The sequence below is a fragment of the Gobio gobio genome (assembly GCF_949357685.1).
Source record: "Gobio gobio genome assembly, chromosome: 11".
In the NCBI taxonomy this organism is placed as follows: domain Eukaryota; kingdom Metazoa; phylum Chordata; class Actinopteri; order Cypriniformes; family Gobionidae; genus Gobio; species Gobio gobio.
The window spans coordinates 6,851,586-6,874,562 of record NC_137104.1 but is presented as its reverse complement, the minus strand read 5'-3'; the positions used below and the strand labels follow the sequence as shown (position 1 = coordinate 6,874,562).

Sequence of the window (22,977 nt, the reverse complement as noted above, 5' to 3'; positions counted from 1 at the left end):
AGTAATCATTAGTAATAATCAATAATATATCAGCAGCTCTGAATGGAAGGAAATTGGTGATCATAATATTCGTAGTGAAGGATATTATCTATTTAGCTGTGCAGTAAGGTTTTATCGGTGTAAATATCAACTTGACTTTTTTTTTGTTTGTCATGCTTTTTGACCATGCTATTGTAGTAGAAAATAAACACACACACATGCTATCGATATCCACCTGGACATCATTTTACATTTTTTTCTATCTGTTTAACCGGGAGAAATGCTGAATGCACAGCGTTTGGTGTGTCACCGATCATTGCTAAAGTGTTTTTTTTTGTTGTTTTTCTCATTCTAAAACCGAGACATTTCCACTCGCACAAACAAGCCTGATGGACAGTCATGCTCAAGACGGATGTTAATGGGGAACTTGTGTTATGTAGGGGATTGGGACATTATCGCTGTGGGTAACAGATGCAATGTAAACTTAATGGTTTGGGAATAAAACTAGAGTGTCTAACAAAGATATCCAAGCTGAAAGCTAAATAGTACGACTTCATTATTACTAATCACCTTTTTTCCTGGGTTGTTTTGTTTTATTTGATTATGTTAGACTACATTTCACTCATAAAGGCAAAATGACTAGAAATGCATGAATTAGCAATAACAAGCTATCAACAACAGACTCTGTGGTTGACATGCTCAGAATGTATGTGACGTGTCATGTGGTGTGTGTGTGATGTCAGTGTTACTCGCAGATGTAGCACAAGATGTTAGCAAAACGCTGAAACGACATTACTTGTCTTAACACATATCATTTTAAATATCCGAATGTGCAAATGTACTATATCGAATCTGGGATGGCTTGTGCGCAGGTCCCCAAAATTTCCTTTTTATATCCACGGTAACGAAGAATTATACCCTCCTCCATTTATAAACATATCGCTGAGGGTAAAGCTGCCATAACACTGAAACGTGACATCAAATAACGCTTCCTATTTGATCACAAATCATGCGTGCACTCAAGCATATGTACAAGAGCACATTCAAGACGCCTGTGGGACATTTTGGGCAGGTGAGGGAAATCTTGAGACCCATACGGGGTGGTTGTACTTCAGTCTAAGATTGTAATGTCACACCTGTGCAACAGTACCTGTAGCTTGAATATTGTATGATCATGTCTAACCGTGTGTGAGAGTGTGTATATTGGCTTGTTTTCATGCATCTGCAAGTGTGTTTCACTCACTGATGGTTCTTCCTTTGTGGGGGACGTATTCTCCTCTCCCTGCACTTAAATTGCTATATGACACTGACAATTGCACAAACACACAAAACACGTTACCTATAGCATCACAGCCTCGGCCTTATTTCTATTAAATAGGATTTAGAAGAATTTCTGACACCTCACAGCACACCTTTGATTAAATTACTATAGTAAGAGCCAGTCTCTTGGACACTGAGTAAAGGTTAGAGACCGATAATCGGTTTGACGACTGATAAATGGTTTGCCATCCGATAATCGGTTTGACGACTGATAAATGGTTTGCCATCCGATAATCGGTTTGATGACTGATAAATGTTTGCCAACCGATAATTTGTTTGACGACTGATAAATGGTTTGCCATCCGATAATCGGTTTGACGACTGATAAATGGTTTGCCATCCAATAATCGGTTTGACGACTGATAATTGGTTTGCCATCCGATAATCGGTTTGACGACTGATAATTGGTTTGCCAACAGATAATCGGTTTGACGACTGATAAATGGTTGCCAACCGATAATTTGTTTGACGACTGATAAATGGGTTGCCAACAGATAATCGGTTTGACGACTGATGGTTTGCCAACCGATAATTTGTTTGACGACTGATAATTGGTTTGTCAACAGATAATCGGTTTGACGACTGATAAATGTTTGCCAACCGATAATTTGTTTGACGACTGATAAATGGGTTGCCAACAGATAATCGGTTTGACGACTGATGGTTTGCCAACCGATAATTTGTTTGACGACTGATAAATGGGTTGCCAACAGATAATCGGTTTGACGACTGATAAATGTTTGCCAACCGATAATTTGTTTGACGACTGATAAATGGGTTGCCAACAGATAATCGGTTTGACGACTGATGGTTTGCCAACCGATAATTTGTATGACGACTGATACATGGTTGCCAACCGATAATCGGTTTGACGTCTGATAATTGGTTTGCCAATGGATAATCAGTTTGACGACTGATAAATGGTTTGCCAACCAATAATCATTTTGACGACTGATAAATGTTTTGTTTTTACCGATAATCAGTTTGACGACTGATAAATGGTTTGCCAATCGATAATTGGTTTGACGACTGATAAATGGTTTGCCAACCGATAATCGGTTTAACGACCAACAATCGGCAATCAAACCAATTATTGGTCATCAAACCGATTGTCGTCGTCAAACCGGTTGTCGGTCAGCAAACTGATTAACGGTCATCTATTTTTTTTATGGTTACAATTTTACCATCAGTCCAGGGACTGCAGATATAAACTAGCCTTGTGGCTAATTCTGGCACATTGTACGTTTATGTACTGTTGATGTGCATTGTCCCTGTCAAATAAACCTGAAATAAATAATAAATCTAACCTTTGACAACTGACATTTCTTACCCATATTGACATTTATTACTTGAACACCATTTAGTGAGGTCTAAAGAATAGCAACAATGCCATTGCTCATCTGTATGTTGATATAAAACTAAACGTTTGCATAATTACGTTTGCTTAACTTTTTATATAAAGCAAGAGGGAGAACATGAAGCATTTTAAACTTGACTGTTAGACCAAAACAAAGATGAAAATTAATCTGCAACCAATCTCAAAACGAGCTAATTATAGTGCAACAAAATGCAATTATTAATATTTATAATTATTCAGAAACAAATTATAATACATATGTTTTAATTTGTCAAAATAAATGGTAAATTAATGGTAAATGGTGCCATTAAATGGTCATTAAAATGGGTCATTATCAAAAATCTTGTATCTATTAGTTCAGGATTTGTTTTCATTTGTGTCTACGAGACCGGCTCTAACACGTCACGATAAATACTCACAAAACCTCAGCAATCATTAGTGTCTAATTGGAATATGGACTTGAATAACGTTAATCAAACGCTTACATGCTAAACTTATAGTTGCAAGCCTACGATTAGTATGTGAAATTCAGGTATTAAGACGTGATGATTGTTTAACATTTTTTGTACAAAAAAAAAAAAGCTGTTGGTGCTGGAGGTTTAATATTTCGATCAAAACGATGTTCACAAGTTTCACCCCACCACAATCTAATCTTGTGAGCAACACAATCACACGTCCTTGTGAAGCCCCACCTCCCCAACAACACACATCCACCTGTCCAGCTGTCAAGAACGCCTGGAGATCACTGTGTGTTAATGTTATGGATGTCAGTGAAACTTTGAGTTTGCATTGCTGTCTTTTCTACTGGTAACTCTTTCTATTCATAGCCAAACATGAGGCGGGCCTTCCTGTGTCTGTGTGCCAATCACAGACCAGCGTGGTCCTGGTCTGATGGTCGCCCAGCGTGGTTTTATACATGCACATTTTTTTAAAAGAACTTTTGGTTTTCTCTGTTTTTAATTTGTTTTTCTTCATTGGTTGATTTGTGTATAAAGAGGCAAAGTTCTGTCACTAATATGCCACTCTATTCAAAATAAAACCTGATTGGTTATCTCTGTAGCTGCTGTGTTTTAATTGGTTAAAAGCCTGAAGTTGGCTATGCTTTGAATAGCATACTACTGTACTATTCTCGCTATATCTGTAGTATGTGTAAGTGCGCAGAATTCTCAGAGTATATTCTAGTATGAATGTAATCCGGACATACGCCATGTTGTCATGTGACATATGGGCTGCATCTGAAATCGCATACTTCCCTACTATATAGTAGGCAAAAAACAGTATGCGACAAAAGATGTATTTTCTTTTTTAAAGTACTCATAAAAGAGTAGGCTTTGAGTAAATGACTGTAGTCTCTTGGACACAGCATAAAGGTTAGACACCGATAATCGGTTTGACGACCCATATTTTTTTTTTTACAGATATTGACATTCACTGCTTGAACACCATTGCACATCTGTATGTTGACATAAAACAAAATGTTTGCATAATTACGTTTGCATAACTTTTTTACATAAAAACAATGAGGAAAACATGAAGCATTTTAAGACACTTCGACCCAAAATAAAGATGAAAATTAATCTGCAACCAATCTCAAAACAACTAAACAAAGAGCTAATTATAGTGCAACAAAATGCAATTGTTCTGTCAGTCAAGTACTCGGATGACATTACTTCTGACGAGATTCTGAAGTGTGCATACGATGGACACTTTACCATCCCATGAGGCCACGTGAGAGGATTTGTGAATGGCAGTGAAGCGACGCATGGCAAATGTAATACGTCCAGATTTCATTCATACTATATAGGACACACTTTGTAGCCACCTTGAAGTAATTACTTATTCTAAATAAGTATCTACTTAGAGTATGCGATTTCGGGCGCAGCCGTGCTATGCCGCTTCACTGCCATTCACTAATTTTTACACAGTGTTTTTTGCCTACTATTTAGTAGGGAAGTATGCGATTTCGGATGCAGCCAAAGGCATGCAGAGGTGGACAGTAACTAAGTACATTTACTTGAGTACTGTACTTAAGTACACTTTTTGAGTATCTGTACTTACCTTGAGTAGTATTTTTTTTTGGAAACTTATGACTTTTACTTCACTACATTTGAAAGACAAATATCGTACTTTTTACTCCTCTACATTTCTAGCAAGGCCCTCGAAGTAGAAAGTCGTAGCTGCTTTGAAAGACAGTGGATGATTTGTTTTCTTCTTTAAAATGTGATTCGTTTTTTTTGTTGCAAAAAAATCAGTATCTATCAGTAATCACTCTTGTAGGATCACATGAAGTTCAATGTTTTCCAAGTATTTTTTGAACACTAATCAATTGATGGCAAAATAGAAGGCGGCTGTTCCCAGACGCAGAGCGCGCAACCACAGTCAAACTTAAAAGTTAAAATTCAGAAGAGCAGACGTGGATAAGTCTGAAAACGTGCAACGACACGAAAGTGCACACAGAAAGCTGCCTCTCAGACGCCAGACCACAAGTACTGAATTTTAGTCAATTGAATCTACTAAAATCGTATTATAGTCAATTAAAACTAGACTAAAACTAAAACAATTCAGATGCCTAAAATGTTATAGTCAAAAGACTATGGCTAAAACTAAATCAAAATTTGCTGTCAAAATTAACACTGGTATGAAATATGGTTGGTCAAATGATTTTTATAGATTTACTCGCCAAGTTGCCATAGCCTTGTGGATACAGCGCTAACACATAGGTAACGTTCGACATTGATGTTAGTTAGCATGCAAAAACGTAGTTGGGCTAATAAAGTTAACTGAAGTCCTTTCAGAAATATGTTTTTACATAATCCTGTCAAATAAACACAATGTAGAAACCTTTTTTTTCTAGTATGCTTTTGACTTTAATAAGAGCTTTTTAACTTTTAAACAAGTATGTAAATGAGTTCAAGGTATGCTAGCATGTCAGATGGAGCTTGACTGGCTTGAACTACCATGATGGAACAGCGTGCTTTCATACAACAATGCAACAATAATAAAATAATGCGTTTACTTTTACTTTTGATACTTAAGTACTTTTAAAAGCTTCTGTACTTTTACTTAAGTAAAAATCTATCTTTACAACTTTCACTTGTAATGGAGATATATTTAACCAATAGTACTTTCACTTTATCTCAAGTAATGGAGTTGTGTACTTTGTCCACCTCTGAAGGCACGTGCTTGACTTGACTTCCATTTGCTGTCAGGTTTGAACCAGAAGCAATATCAGCCACAATTTTAACTCCGGCTGCATCCGAAATCACATACTTCCCTACCATATAGTAGGCAAAAAAAACAGTATGTCACAAAAGTAGTATGTCTGAATTCACAGCACTCATAAGAGAGTCTGCAAAAAGTACCCGGATGATCTACTACTTCTGGCGAATTCTGAAGTGTGCATATAATGGACACTTTACTATCCCATGAGGCCACGGGGGAGGATTTGTGGATGGCGGTGGAGCAACGCAACTGGTGCCGTAGGTCACATGACAGTAACAACAATGGATTTCATTCTTATGCTGCGTTCACACCGAATGCGAATTGATTGTCTGGAGTGAGTGATTTCCATGTTAAGTCAATGTAAAGACGCGTTGACTCGCGTCTGGCGGTCCTGGAGGTGGACGCAATTTCGCCTCATTCGCGCGAGAGAATAATTGTGCGTTACGTGCAAGTCAATGTTCCCTCTAATTTTTTTTCTCGCTGAGCAAATCTTTTCTCTACTGGACGGACATTTTGGTCACCTGCGCAAAAACATTCTTTATACCAGACCTGTACAGCATACGCAAACACGCACAAAAAGTGGTTTCATCATGCATTTATAACAGTTAATGTTATAAATATCTGTTTTGTTACCGTGCTGTGTCCATCATCCGTTATTTCCACCACTTAATCAAACCACTCTTCTTTAAAGCATGATGACGTTCTATTTCACGTCTTTGCGTTTCACGTTCTAACACTATAGCGATACTAACTCTATAGCGGTTGAACAGAGCACTGCAATTATTTCTCATTTAAACTACAATCAAATGGATTTCTTCCCTCATTTCGCGTCTGCGTCTGAAGTGAATTATTTGCCCAAAATGATTATTTCCCAACTAGAATTAGACCTAGAATTTCGTTCACTGTTCTGTTTCTTTATGCTTTATAAAAAATAAAAATTAAAGGCCCCCCCCTAATGTTCAAGACATGGTCACGGCCTTGGGCTCCAATTCGCTCTGGACGCGCGAGTGGACTCAAAATGTTCAAGTGTCCAACTAGATGCGATAGAAGCGAATTTGACGCTCAATTCGTGTTCGGTGTGAACGCAGTATTACGTCCCACATTCATACTATATAGAACTTATTTTTTTTAATGTTCGCAAAGTAAGTTTCAAACCAAATGTCGTACCTACATACAGTAGGCCTATGCGATTTTGGAAGCAGCGCTAGTTTTAGCTTATGAAACCTAGACTTTTATCTTTTGAACAGAACCCTTTTCAGTCATTTTACACAGAAAAATAAGGTCAGATGAGTCAACAATTCATTTAAATTGATTAGATTTTTTGTTGTTGCTGTCATTAAAGGGATAGTTCACCCCAAAACGAATTTTTTATGTTTATCTGCTTACCCCCAGGGCATCCAAGATGTAGGTGTCTTTGTTTCTTCAGTAGAACACAAATTAAGATTTTTAACTCCAACCGTTGCAGTGTGATAGTCGTATAATGATGTCAATGGGGATATTTTAGAGTATGAGAGCAATGAGAGTAAAAACACATAGACATACAAATCCTTATTAAACCATGCGGCTCGTGGCGACACACGAAACAATTGGTTTCTGCGAGAAACTCAACAGTATTTCTGTTATTTTTTTTACCTCTTATCAGACGAATGTCATCTAGTATTCCCAGCGCCATAACTTCTGGCGAATAAGGTCAAAATACTGGCGTGATCAAAGATATATATATATACGTAGATGCCTCATTTGACCGATCCGCGCAGGCACTAATGAGGAATCTATGTATATATCTATGATCGCGCTGGTATTTTGCATGTATTTTGACCTTATTCGCCGGAAGTGATGGCGCGGGGTTGGCTGATGCAGAGCCATAGGAAGAAATGAAATACATTTTTAAATATGGATATTTTTCTTACACAAACGCGTCAATTTGCTTCAGAAGGCCTTTATTAACACCCCAGAGCTGCGTGGAGCACATTATTTGACAGACAGATGCATTTTTTATGGACTTCAAAAACCGAGCAACTATTACTGCTATTATAATGCTTGGATTAGCCAGAACATTTTTAATATAACTCAGATTTTATTCGTCTGAAGGAAGAATGTCATATACACCTCGGATGACTTGAGGGTGAGTAAAACATGGGCTAATTTTCTTTTTTGGGTGAACTATCCCTTTAATTTCTAATAAAATGCATAATCAAACAAACCACATATCAGGCAATTAAAATATAGGCCTGTAAACTGTAAATATAAATATAAATATATATATATATATATATATATATATATATATATATAAATATATATATATATTACTTCTTTTTTTTTTTTTTACTAATGCCAGGTTACGAGATACTGTTAAATGCAAGCAACCCTGCTCCAAGTTAAATGACTTAAAATGTTAGAGAAGGTAAAGCGCGCCTGAATGAAACCGTACACACCGAACCTGATGGAAACACGCCTCCTGTGCATGTCACGTCACGTGATGTAACCTGAGCGGCGTCTGCAGGTTATCATCAATCAGATCAATACTGAAGCTGGAGTTTGCGCTTCACTCAAGCTCAATAACTTTAATATCTAGTGTACAGATAGAGGCTGTGCGCGTGGGCAACACGATGGCCGAAGAAGCCTTGCTGGCCAGTGATCACGGTGGGTGATTTGATGTAAATGAGCTGATTGACTCATTGTTTTTGACACCGATAATTGTCTAATTGGACTCGTTTCTTAACGGATAAGAGGTCTAATGGTTTGGTACTCAGGGCGGAGGTTCAATTTATTCTCTAATTAGTAATAAACAAGCACGTGGATAAAGCGCCACGTTTAATATTTCACCTTAAAGTAATGTTTATAACTTTAACTGGATGATAAAACTCCCGTAATAACATTTTTATAGTTTACACACACCCACACACACGTTTGTAATTTTTCATGTGCTTTGAGCAACGGTTACATTCAACGCATAACTAACTTTGAACTGTTAAAGATTTTATGATGGTTATAAAGTTTCTTTTTTGAAACAAGGAGAGTCTCGAAGTTAAAGAGATAGTTCACCCAAAAATAAAAATTCTGTCATCATTTACTCGCCTCAAGTTGTTCTACACCTGTATGAGTTTCTTCTGTGGAACATAAAGGAAGATGTTTTGAGAATGACTCAATTTTACTTTTATATTTTTCATACAATGAAAGTCAAACGGTTTATTTGACAATTATTTTAAATACGTGTTGTGTTCCACAGAAGAAAGTAAGTTAAGGTTTGGACAACAGGAAGGGGAGGAAATTCTGACCGAATTGTCCATTTTTGGTAAACTTTCCCTTCAGAAAACAAAGTTTGAAAGTTCTTTAGGTCAGAGAGATAATATTGCAGCTTTCTTTTAGGGATGTACGATATATCGGCCACAATATCGGATTCGGTATAAGCTGATATATGTTCATTTTTAATGTTATCGGCCCAATAAGAAAATTTGGCCAGTATATTAAAGCCGATAAATAATGGACACTTTAGATGCGCACTGTTCGCCATGATGGTTTTAAATTGCTTGAAATATGATTAGAATCACTTCAAAAAAGGAGTTAATTGCAACATGTGCAGCACAAGTCTGCAGGCCACATAAAATTATGATGTTAAGTTCATTTCACAATGTTGAACATTGTTAACATTATAATTTGGTGCTTGCAATATGGCTTTTAATGGTGAGATTTGTTTTTGTAATCAGGCTCTCAAAAAATAGGATTTAGATTTAACGGCCAATATATCGGTTATCGGCTTTCTAATATAAAGAATTATCGGTTCTCGGTATCGGCCAAAATGTTCATAGCAGTGCATCCCTACTTTCTTTGATAGGATGCTGAATGGGATCTGAATTACAGTAGATTTCTTTCATTTCAAGTTTGCTCATTAGCTTTGCTTTGTCTTACAATTGTCTTTTTCTTGCCATGTCATGTTTCTAGAGGGTCCATGTCCTCTGTGTGAAGAAGATGAGCAGATAGGGTATTGTAGATACAGAAACGCTGAGCAAGAGAATGAGAGCGAAATTAAAAATGATGCAGAAGAGGCGGAAGACAAGGAGTCAGGGGAGTTCAAGAGGGACTCTGAGGTGAATCCAGAGGAAATTAATGAGGATAACTGGACAGTAGTTCAAGATCCTGAGGAAAGTAAAATAGAGACGGAAGAGGAAGAGAACAAAACTGAGGACACCAAGCCGAAAAGCACAGAAGAAAAAGAAGAGGAGCAAAACAAGAAAGCAGATAACGTCGAATCTGATGAACAGTATAAAGAAGATGAGCAGGAAGGTGTGTTAGGTTTAAAAGATGATGAAACAAAGACAGATGAGGAGGATGATGATGATGATGATGATGAAGAGGTGAGCGACTTGCTGGTGCCGCCTCTAGAGGACGACTGTATTTTGCAGATGGGCCCAGATTGCACCATAGACCTGGTGATGGTGTGTGATCAGCCAGTAGAGAGATGTACGAATGAAGACCTTTCATTATGCCCACCCAAGTGTTCAGATTTCTCCCAGCAACCCCCTATAAAATCCCCACCAAGACCATTATCTATCACGTTACCGCCTCAGAATCCCACACTACTCCCCTTTCAGCCCCAGCCTCTACTTCAACCTCAGATCCCACCACAGGCCCAGTTGGAGGCCCCGTGCTTGGGCAAACGGCCCTATGGAAGCAGCCCTGCTGTTGATCCTCAAGCCATGGTGTCCACGAGACCGCTGGAGGTGACGCTGCGGCAGGTCTACACCACTCGCCGATACACCCGTTTCACCAGCAGAGCGGCTCTTATGCCTCTGGCCTCCATCGGAGGAGAAACCAGCACTCAGGCCTTAACTTCCATCAGCACTGATGTCCCTCTAATGCCTCCAAAGAAGAAAACGCGCACCTTCTACAGCTCAGGTGAGAGAATGTACATATTAAAGGGTTAATTCACCTGGAATTTTTGTTTAACCCTCTGGGGTTCTTCATTTATGGGTCACACGCAGGACCTTCGGGTCAAAAATGACCCGGAGGGCGGGATTAAGATAATAAAAGATTTTAGTAAAATCAATGAAATATATTTTTGTTCAATAATATTTTTTCTTTTCTTTTTTGGTGTTTTGAGATAATTTTATGATTAATAATTTATATTTATGCAATGATTATGACCCATTTTTTCTCCATTGAATATAATAATAATAATAAAAAAAATAAAAAATAAAAAATATATATATATATATATATATATATAATATTTATAAAAATTATTATTTTTTTTATTAAAGCTGTATTTCATTTTAGAGTCAAGCCTAGGCCTCATGAATTTTTTTTAAAATGAGATTGGTGCCATCCGGTGGACACATTGAGCATTTTTATCACACAATAGCACATTTTTACCATAGTGGATCTTGCGTTTTATAAAAAAAAAAAAAAAAATCGTAGCTTCATCGGAATGGTCAGAAACTTGGTGGCTTTATTGGTACTTGGTATATGAACACCCAAAAAAATTGGGGACAGGATTTGAAAAGTCTAAGTGGTCGTAAAAAAAATAGTCACATTCAGGACCTTCGGGTCAGAAATGACCACCATAGAAAATTAATGGGAAATTAGTTTTTTTCTGCATACAATCTACAAATCAGCCAGGATGCAGAAATAAAGGACTCAACAGTGAAGGGGTGAATCTCGAAAACATCAAGAGTGCAAAACAGACAAAAAAAAATCACACACACACACTTATACAAACAAAAACACAAGCACACACAAATTAACGTGTGCCATTCCAAAAGCGAATTGTGTTTTTGTGTGTGTGTGAGAGAGAGTTTTTTTGTCTGTTTTGCAGACAAAACAGACAAAAATCTCTTGTTTTAGAGATTCACCCCTTCACTGTTGAGTCCTTTTTTTCTGCATCCTGGCTGATTTGTAGATTGTATGCACAAAAAAACTATTTTTGCCAATTTCCCATTCATTTCCTTTGGGGGTCATTTTTGACCCGAGTGTGACTATTTTTTTTACGACCACTTAGACTTTTCAAATCCTGTCCCCAATTTGTATGTGTGTTCATATACCAAGTACTAATAAAGTCACCAAGTTCCATACCATTCCGATGAAGCTACGATTTTTTACATTAAAAAAAAAATAGTAATTCGGGTCAGAAATGACCGAAGACCCCCAGAGGGTTAATTCTGTCATAATTTACTCACCTTCATGTCATTCCAAACCTGTATGACTCACAAAAGAAGATATTTTGAAAAATGTCTGTCCCATTTTTCCTGCTTCTAACACATCAACTTTGAGGACAAAATGTTCACATGCTGCCTAATATATCCCACCCACTAACAGGTGATGAAGAGATAATCCGTGTTATGCTGCATACACACAAAAAGATAGTTAAACTCTTAAAAGAACGTGACTTTAAAGTAGACAAACATGGCGGATGACCGGCAAGAAGAAATTGCATGTTGAATGTTTACGATTCGAGATCGGGGCGGCTCCGACATTCTTCCAATCAGGTTCAGTCACTGTTAACACACCTCACACCGCAGGAAAATATTATAAGATAATCTGTAGAACCATCCAGATAATCGGGACTTTACCTAGGATTGTCGTAAGGGGAGAAATCGGCCCAAAATGTACCCACCTTTATTTACTTCACCTGTGTGTGTGTGTGTGTGTATATATATATATATATATTGTGTGCGCACAGGTCCTTATATTGTAGTGTGTGTTCAGATTTCAGACCACGCCTCTTACTTTATGCCGATGTCCTTATAATTAAAAACGTATTAAAATTATTAAAAATAAATAAATGCAGCACGTTTTCTGTGATGGGTAGGTTTAGTGGTGGGTGCTAGAAAATGTCATTAGCTCTGTATAAAAAAACATTATGCCTATGGATTTTCCTCATGATAGTAGGTGTACCAACATGTGTGTGTGTGTGTGTGTAGATCAGTTGGAGGAGTTGGAGCGTGTATTCCAGGATGATCACTACCCTGATGGAGACAAGAGAAAGGAGATTGCAGCTGCCGTCGGAGTTACACCCCAGAGAATCATGGTCACTGCCCACAGGCATCCATTGCTTATGACCTTAAGCCCCTTCTCACATTAATCCGTCATTAAATGAATCAAACCACATGCCAGTGTCAATAACTGTACTCTGATCCTCCCATCAGGTGTGGTTTCAGAACCGTCGAGCCAAATGGAGAAAAACGGCAAAAGTTACAACAAAAAAGCCTCCTGCTAGCCGGGGTCCCCCTTGTGTCCAGGTCAACAGGTCAGTGTTTACACGATGCAGCTAACATATTGTGTGATGTAATGCATATAATCAATTGTATAATTCATTTGTGTGTGTGCAGGCCACCGATTTTCACAGCTCCTGCTATTGCATCTCAACATCCCAAGCCTGGGAACACACTTCCCCCCTACAGTACCATCCGGACCAGCCACACCAGTCCACAAGGTCACACACTCAAACATACACCTAAACCGTTTAATTAAGCTGTATATTAGGATCGGAGCTATGTAATTCAATTATGCATTAGGGCTTAAACGGTTTAGTTAAACTACACAATAGGGTTACGCTATTTAATTAGAGCCAATTGAAAATGCCTGCACATTCAAAACATGGGCTCTGTTTTGGTAACACAATTTTGACTTTGGACATTCTACTAGCTATAAGTAACTTCTAGGGCTGCCACTAACGACTATTTTTATATTGATTAATCTATCGACTAATTTATCGATTAATCGATCAACTAATTTATCACAATAATTTTCAACAATTTTACTTAAAAACATTTAATTTAACTTGCAAAGTTGGCCTTCAGTAGTGTACTATAAAAAAAGTCCTTGACAAAATGTAAAACTAAAAGAGTAAAAATTAAAAAAGGTACAAATTTGTAAACCAACATAACAAAAAAAAGAGAATATCAGCAAATTGTTTTTATATAGAATAGTGTTGTCAGGATACCAAAGTTATGACTTCGATACCAGACTAAAATACCTCAATACCGATACTGAATCCATACCATGGCAAAAAACTGTAAAAGTAATTGAATAATATGACAAAACTTACTATTCATTGTTATTATTGTTTTAGGGTTAAAAAAAACCCCTAATGCTGCGTTCACACAAAACGCGAATAGAGCGTCAAAATCGCGTCTACCGCGTCTAGTTTGATGCGTGAACATTTTGAATCCATTCGCGCGTCCGCAGTGAATTGGACGCGCGTATAAATCGAGCGTTTGAAGCGAAATAGACGCGCGTTCAAGGCGCTCCAGGAGAAATATGTCATAAAACACCACTCTGCCTCTTTTCATTTTCATTAAAAATATTTATTAAACATTAAAGGTCCTGTTCTTCGTGATTCCATTTTTCAAACTTTAGTTAGTGTGTAATGTTGCTGTTAGAGCATAAATAATACCTGTAAAATTATAAAGCTCAAAGTTCAATCCCAAGCGAGATATTTTATTTAACAGAAGTTCCCTTTCAAAGCCTACAGCGAACGGCCAGTTTGGACTACATCCCTGTACTTCCTGCTTTAATGACGTCAGTAGAGCAGTTTGTCGACTAACCTCCGCCCACAAGAATACGCGAAAAAGGGGGCGTGGTCTTGTTGCTCTCCCACGTGGAGAAGAGGAAGTGTTGCGTTCGGTTGCGTTTGTAGTGCGTTTGTCGCCATGTCGTCGAGACGCTGTTATTTTCATCCCGGAGTCAAATCACCTTTGTTTGGCCTTCAGGGGCTGTACTTTGAGCGCGTTCATCTCCCCGTTATGGTAAGAGGCGTGACCTTTCCGGGCAACGTGCCCTAAGCTGCTGTCGAATCACAACACAGGAACCGCTGGCACAATCAGAACTCGTTACGTATTTCTGAAGGAGGGACTTCATAGAATAAGGAAATCTATCAAGCCATTTTGAGGACAGTGAAAACAGCGGTATACAGATCAGTAAATTGTGTGAAAAATACTGTTTTTTTACACGCGAAACATGAACACATGTTATATTGCACACTGTAAACACAATCAAAGCTTCAAAAAAACTGGAAAAACAGGACCTTTAATAGCCACACAAATGTGGTCCAGGCAACTCCTACATTATCTTCACTGCATGTATATTTAAATATCCTTAAAAAGTAAAGTTATGAAACTTCTCTTTGCCCTCAGTCAAAACGATTTGGCAGACAACAAATTATAGATTCATGACACCAAAGATCGCCTGTTAGATCCACACAAGACGAACCACTACAGGACATCAGAGCCAGCGGCAAACGGCAGAAGGACTGGCTGAGGAAAAGCTGCTCTCGCCGGGGTTAATGAGCGGTTATTGCCCGGTGATCGCCTGGATCTCACAACTCCCAAAACACAAGATTATTGTTTTTAAATAGGCAATCTCTTTATAAATAAACCACAGATTTGAGCTTTAAACAACTACATTCTCACCTGAAAAAGTCTTAACTACATTTTGTGACACAGTAGTATTTTTAAATTATGCAGGGTTTCTCATCACGTCACTTTACCACGTGACCGCAGCGAGCAGGCTCCTGATTGGTTAACGTGGCACGAAATGACGGCAAAATTCAGATTTTTCAACTCGGGCGTCAGACGCGAATTCGCTTCAAACGCGTGAATGCACAAAAAGCACCACATTTGCGTCCAATTCGCGTCATTCGCGCTAACTGGACGCGCGAATGAGGCAGAATCGCGCCCATCGTGCCGCGGGACCTCCAGACGCGCGTCAACTCGCCTTTCCATTGACTTAACATTGAAATCACTCGCTCCTGACGCGTTTGGTGTGAACGCAGCATAAAAACTCACTTGGCCGGCATGTTCCTGCCCTGCCCTGCTTCACACAGAATATTAGGTCTGACCCTTTAAGAGCTGCACGGACCAAATTCATTGTAACACCCGATTTCTCATTCAACTCTGTATACGTTCACTAAAGACATTTCCCACTGCGTTTACCCGAATACTCGCCAGGACGTGCATTTTTACATATTTTTTACCATTCAAACCCAATAATCCGCAAAACTGGCGTCGCGATCTGTCTGAGTGAAAGCGAGCACGCCCCGGTCGCGCCGCTCTTTTCTGTTGCTTTCTTTTTCCTGAGTTGCACGGACATATTTGTCTGTTCTGCTTTAATTGTTTAGTGAACGGTGGAAGCAGAGCTCACACACACATCCTCTTATTAGAGTGCTGTCATTCTTAAAGTACCGGTACTTATACAATTTCATATGGTACCCAACTTACCCAGTCGACTAAAAATATTGACGTCGACTAATTAACAGCGTTGACGCAGTCGATTATTCTGATGCTCTCCAGCAACTTTTCAAGTGCGGCAAATTATTCTACTAACCCTAACAGGCTACCAATACTCTAATGAGAGTTAGTTTAGTTTAGTTTGTTGCAAAGTTACTTATAATTATTAGAATGTCTAAAGTGAACTATCAGGGGGAAAAAGTGTACCCCCTGTTGTTTGTGCAAATGCAATTTTTTTGTGTGCATCAGGTTCAGCTCGTGTTGATGTGGCACCTTGTGTATCTCAAGGAGGTTTTTTTGAGTACATGCCCCCTCCCATGCACAGTCCTCCTCCGATACGGCGAGCCTCCTTGCCTCTCATCACAGCATACAACCCCTCCACTCACACCGTGTCCCTGCTGCTGGATACACCTGAACACAGCGAGCCCAGCTCCGCAGACACAACACCGCTGAGTTTGCAGACTGACACAGGGTTAGTATGAAACTAGGTTACTCATCACATGCAGTTCCCTTGTCGACCACTAGGCGTCACTAGACGGCATTTTATGTAGTGATTTTCAGAAGTGAAGTCTCAATATATTGGTAGTCTGCACAACTGGCCATAGCTGTTGAAAAGCAGTTTTTTTGGGCTTTACATTTACCAAAAATATTTTTAATGTTACAAATGATTTATATTTAAAATAAATGCTGTTCTTTTGAACGTTCTACTCATTATTGAATCCTGAAAAAAATATGAAGCAGCACAACTGTTTTCAACATTGATGATAATAATAATAAATGTTTCTTGAGCCTCAAATCATCATATTAGAATGATTTCTGAAAGATCATGTGACAGTAGCCACGTTTACATGCGCACTTTTCTGTCATTCCGATTGAAAGATTCGGTGGACTGTTTACATGAGACGTTATCTAAACCGATCTGGTGTTTACAAGTGCTGACTTTCAGTAGGAATCATTTTGTGACATGCGCACACAGTTTGTATGCCGCAGTAGTTTAACCTAATTTATGTCCTATACAATGGCTATTTCAAAAGCTGTAAATGATGAATGCGGACTCAAAATGAATTAAATTCATTTATTTTGAAAAACACAAAATTAACAATAAAACGCACCCAAATTATTAATAAAAACACAGGATATACGGTGAAACATGAATGAAAGCATTCAAGACGTGCTCCGCATCATTACTAGTACTAAACGCATAGATATTTCAGATGATTAAGGAAAGATACCACAATCACAGAGGTATAAATATTAACAAAAGTAATTAAATTAGACTGTGGGTAATGTTGCTTAACCAATTTGAAGCAGTTGTTGAACTTTTTTTTATATAAATAACTTACGAGAAACGGAGAGAAATGTCGACACGTAATGTTCCCCATTGCACTGGCAACTCTCAACGGCCACCAGGACTTATACAGTTTTATAAAAGCTATTTATTGTTTGTTGTAAAGTGTAAGAATCACCTCAGAAAAATAAAATTCTTCTCTCAGGTTCAGTTAAAGCCTATAGGACAAACGCTGTCAAGATGAGATGGTGTAGCCAGGCTATGCTTGTCATTTTTCCAACATTATGTTCATAACATGTTACAAAATAAAAAGTTTAATACCTCAGAAAAATGAACTTTCCTCTCTTGTCAACATTAGCCTGGTGTGAGCGCGGCGCGCGCTCTTCAGTTGTGGAGGCGCGAGCGCTGTATATCACGTCACTGAAAGACATACACTCAAAGTAATCGGATCAGGTCGTTTACATGGTGAAATTTTTCGTTTGATCGGTTCATGAAAAGGTTGATCACACCCCTCTCAAACCGATCACAATTTCATTCGGTTTGGCCATTTTTATTCCGATTGAGGTGCAGCTTTTTCATTCGGATTGGACTTTTAAACCGATTACAGTGCTCCATGTAAACGCACCTACTAAAAGCTGGAGTAATGATGCTGAAAATTCAGCTTTGATCAGAGGAATAAATTACATTTGAAAATATATTCAAATAGAAAACTACAAAAAAAGTAATTACTGTATTCATTTATTTTTGTCAAATAAATGCAGCCTTGGTGAATATGAGGCTTCTTTCAAAAACATAAAAAAAATCTGTCAAACCCCAAACTGGGTTGAAATGTACGAAGCCCCTTAAAGCAGGATCCTGGATCACTCTCTCGCACAGTTTAGCTCCAACCCTGAAAAAAACACACCCACCTGCCTGTTTCAGGTGTGTTTGATTAGGGTTGGAGCTAAACTCTGCAAGAGAGTGGCCCTCCAGGATCAACGTTCCCCACCCCTGTCCTAAAGGGACCTTTTCAAAAAGTAAAAAAAAAAATACAGAATTTATGTATACTACTGTAACCAATTTCATTTATGCGTAATGAGAAAGTGAGAGTATGAATGCACATTAATTAATAAAGCTGCATTTGCTGAAAATGTGGCTTTTGTTAGGGCAGTATAGGCTATCTGTAATATCACAGCCTTATGTCCGCTCTAACTCATTCTCTGTGACGCCCCGTGAAATGGGCTGATGGCGCAATACAGCTGTGTGCATTGGGCTGATAAAAAGTGTCAAATTTGGATTTTGTTAGAGCAGTTCCTCTAGTACGAGGATGAATCCAGCTACTTATATGTTTATGTACCACCTCTAAGGATGCGTTAAATCAGACAAAGTGGTTTAATAAAGGGCTTTTGATCTTGTGAAATATTACATTTTTGTACATTTTACAGTTCCGATATGTTTTATGGGACAATATAAATATACTGCCCTAACAAAGTCTAAATTTTTATAATTTTTACTGTACCAATGTTTTTTTTTCAATGAAACATTAAATTTGACATAGACAATGCCCACTTTTACTGTAATAAATAGGACAATGCACACAGCCCTAATGCGCCATTAACATATTCACGGTGCTTCACAGAGAGTGTGTTAAAGCAGACATTAGGACGTGATATTAGAGAGAGTATATACTACTGCCCTAACAAAAGCCACATTTTGAGCAAATGCAGCTTTATTACAGTTTTTTTACAGACGCTAGGACACATTTCTCAATACTTAGGTCACTTTTGCAAAACTCTTCACACAGTTCTCCTAACCAACTTTCAGCAAAGCAGTTCATTTCACATTCAAAATGCACTACAACTAACAAAACACTTTATTCAGGTCTCAAATCAACTCATTCTTCCAGAACACGAGCAAAGGTTGACAGCCGACAAACACACTTTGTCACCCACAAAACAATGACCTAAAAACACTAACAACATGTAGCATTATACAATGTTTTCTTGTGTAAAACAAGGACACATCTCCGTTTATAATTTATAACCGCAATATATGTTACTGGAATGAATCAGACATGATGCAGAATTCGTCAATATTGTATGTCGTTTATTTATTTTTTATTTTTTATTTAATTTTTTATTTAGTAATTCCGAAATACAAGAATTTGTATACACACCATCCACCATCTACAATGAGAATCAGCTGTGGCTGGTCCAATTGTTTTTTTTATAGCATTTCATTTTAAGATTTAAAATATATTTCATTAAAATATTACTGTAGGAATGTAGCAAATTGCTGTCTTATTCAGTTTTGTATTATGTTATTGTTTTGAGCATAAGTTTAACAGTTTTGAAAACAGTATGTAAGCATGTGCAAATTGGCCTGTACGTACAAAGATTTTTGGCAGTTGTTGTGTCTGTTTGAGAAAAGAATTCATGAAATTTGAGAGATGTAGTCATTGAATGCGTTTTGTGCCAAAGCAATGATAATTGATCCTCAGTTTATCCCACATAGACTTCTGTTGTGCTCACTGTGTGAGGAGTTTTGCAAAAGTGACCTAAGTGTTGAGAAATGTGTCCTAGCGTCTGTAAAAAACTGTAATTCATGTGCATTCATATTTTCACTTTCTTTATGACGCACAAATTAAATTGGTTATAGTAGTATACATAAACCGAAAATTGTACCACATAAGCACGCAAAAAAAAAAAATCAATAAGTCTGTATATTTTTATTTCTGCAAAGGTCCTTTAGGGGCTCCATAGAAATGTAGTTAATTGTTGGTAAAAAAAAATGTTAAAGTCGATTTTTTTTGCAGCATTCTTCAGAAGAAGTGTCTGTAAACTATATCATATAATGAACAAAATAGAATTATTAATGCATAAATCAAACATTCAGAATAGTGACAATTTCTGACATGTCATTATATCTAAATGTATAGAATTAATATTAGGGGTTTGGGTTATATAAATTAATTATATTAATAATATTAAGTAATATTGATTATTTATCATTATTTAATTTAATGAGCTAGGTTTATTATTATTACTATTGTCATGTTAGTACTGTCTACACTTGACTGTAGTGTCTCACATTTACATTTATCCAAAGCGATTTACAAACGAGGAATACAAGGAAGTGATTTATCGTGAAGAGGCAAATAAATGCAAAAAGTTTCATACATTGCTTATAGTAGCATAAGCTGGAATAGGGAGGGATTAAATGAAAGTGAAAGCGTCTCACACGAGACTGATCACATGTGCTCCACTGTCTTCGTTCCTATTGGTAGCCCTTGGACACGCACACGACATTTTGCTGCAAACCACCAGCTCACATTAAAATGAATGCGTTCTGGTTGCTTTGTCTCAGGCCCAACACTAAAGATGGTTGGAAATTCCACCTTTATGCTCAAAACAATCAAATCTTTTAATGTCACATGATTTTGATCCTCAAATGTGTTTCTGCTGTTCACAGGTTTGACTATGATGGCATGGGCACGTCTGTGAAGCTGGACTTCATGACTTCTGCTTCACAGAACAGCACTTTAAATTACCATCTCAACACATTTCCTCAACAGTCTAACGCCTTATTAACTCAGCAGACTAATAGTCTCCTTCATCAGCAACCAAACACTCTGTTACCCCAACAGACTAGTTGTCTTATGCAGCAATCCAGCACACTATTGCCCCAGTACTCCCACTTGTCGTACCTCACGCCCTCTCCCTACCTCACGCCCAACCCTACAGAGAGCAGCAGCGCTCCATATCTGCCCCTCACCACGGGTAACAACAACACTCTGCCCGCATACACCAGCAGTGGACATGGGTATCTCCAATCTCAAACCGGCAACCAGATGCTGCTCCAGTCTGGAGTTCATGGTAAGTCCACCACATTACACCACTGGAGGAACACATCTTTCTTTAAAGTGGTAACTCGCATGTTTCTATGAAGCATTTCAGGCCTATCCTTGGACTACTGACATGTATAGTCAGCCGGGTCAGTACACACAGGCGGTGTATCGGCCACAGTTATCATCACAGGGCCATCATGAGAGCCAGTACACTCAGCTCCTGCCCCAGCAGCACTACGTTCAGCTCCAAGGAGCGCCGCCGCCGCCGCAGCCCAGCCTACCCAAACCCACGCCTGACCCCCTGCTGCCCAATGTCAAGGTGGAGTCCGAGGACAGTCAGCCAATCAGAGTCAGCGAGGCGGAGCCTACCTTTCATTGCGATTTTTCACCGATCAACTTTTAATAACAGCAGGTGATGTGTAGTGCCATGTGAATGTAGAGTCTATATACACTAGGGGTGTAATGGTACACGTATTCGTACCGAACGTGTGTACCGAACGGTTTCCAAATGCAATCTTTAAAGGGTTAGTTCACCCAAAAATGAAAATTCTGTCATTAATTACTTACCCTCATGTCGTTCGACACCCGTAAGACCTCCGTTCATCTTCGGAACACAAATGAAGATATTTTAGTTGAAATCTGATGGCTCATGAATCTTCGAAGCGTTATGAATCAGTGAGTCGAATGAGCAGTTTGGATCGCCAAATTTCAGCAGTTTGGCGGTTTGACACGCGATCCGAATCATGATTCGACTCACTGATTCATAACGCTTCGAAGCTTCATGAGGCCGTGTTTTGAAATCGTCATCACTATATAAGTCGTTATTTAGGGTTTTTTTGCGCACAAAAACTATTCTCGCCGATTCATAAAGTTATTGTAGAACCACTGTAGTGAGATGGACTTTGTAACGACGTCTTTAGGACCTTTTAAGGGTCTTGACAGTGTATAGTGCATTGTGCCAATGGAGGCCTTTCTGAGCCATCAGATTTCAACTAAAATATCTTCATTTATGTTCTGAAGATGAACGGAGGTCTTACGGGTGTCGAACGACATGAGGGTAAGTAATTAATGACAGAATTTTCATTTTTGGGTGAACTAACCCTTTAACAGTTGGCGCGGAACACACTTCAATCCGAGTTCCCACACGAACATATTAAGTATTCAGTCCTTTTTATCACGAAATTCAAACGATAAATGCCGTTTTGATGCTCTTTAATGTGGCGTGACTGATCAGTGGCGTGAACGCGATCGATCATCTCTTCCTAAAGAATAAACATGAATGACCATCTGAAGGTATGTTGAGGATACATTACAACTTACTGTCACGTATCATATGTGGTGTAATCGTGCACTCAGTGTTTCAACGGTGGAAAGACCTCAATATAACAGCTGTAAACGAAACAATGTCATGTAGCATCACATTTACCTCAGGCAGTCATTCAGTGTCCACAGAATAGTATTCACTAGAGAAATCAACTCTTTCACTAAATATATGCACTATATTAGCCGTTATATTCATTATATTCTAACCTGTTAATGATGTACGTCTTGATTATTTCATGTATGTTTAAATAAACCTTTCATGAAAATGACAGTCACTGTATAAATGATTATATTTCAACAACGAATTGGAGAAAAAACTATTTTATAATTAGATTTAGAAGTTAATGCAAAAACTGCCTAATGTGAAGTTTACATGTTTGCGTATGTTATTTGAGTGTTGATGATTATATCTAAAAATAAATAGCAACTGAAT

The 22,977-nt window shown here is 38.2% G+C and overlaps 1 protein-coding gene across 1 annotated transcript; it reads left to right on the top strand.

The window, feature by feature from the left end:
• Positions 1 to 20,851: 20,851 nt before the first annotated feature.
• On the top strand, positions 20,852 to 21,633 carry nobox (NOBOX oogenesis homeobox). The gene is made up of 2 exons (XM_079830111.1): positions 20,852 to 21,249; positions 21,323 to 21,633. Exons 1-2 carry the CDS (start codon positions 20,862 to 20,864, stop codon positions 21,622 to 21,624), a joined length of 690 nt encoding a protein of 229 aa, XP_079686237.1. The 5' UTR covers positions 20,852 to 20,861; the 3' UTR covers positions 21,625 to 21,633.
• The last annotated feature ends 1,344 nt before the right edge of the window (positions 21,634 to 22,977 follow it).

What these genes read in the sequence shown, in the direction of transcription:
- nobox (XM_079830111.1), top strand. Translation starts at nt 20,862, where the DNA reads ATGGGCACGTCTGTGAAGCTGGACTTCATGACTTCTGCTTCACAGAAC. An exon ending in GCTCCAGTCTGGAGTTCATG is followed by an intron (nt 21,250 to 21,322) that starts GTAAGTCCACCA and finishes GTTTCTATGAAG; the next exon opens with CATTTCAGGCCTATCCTTGG.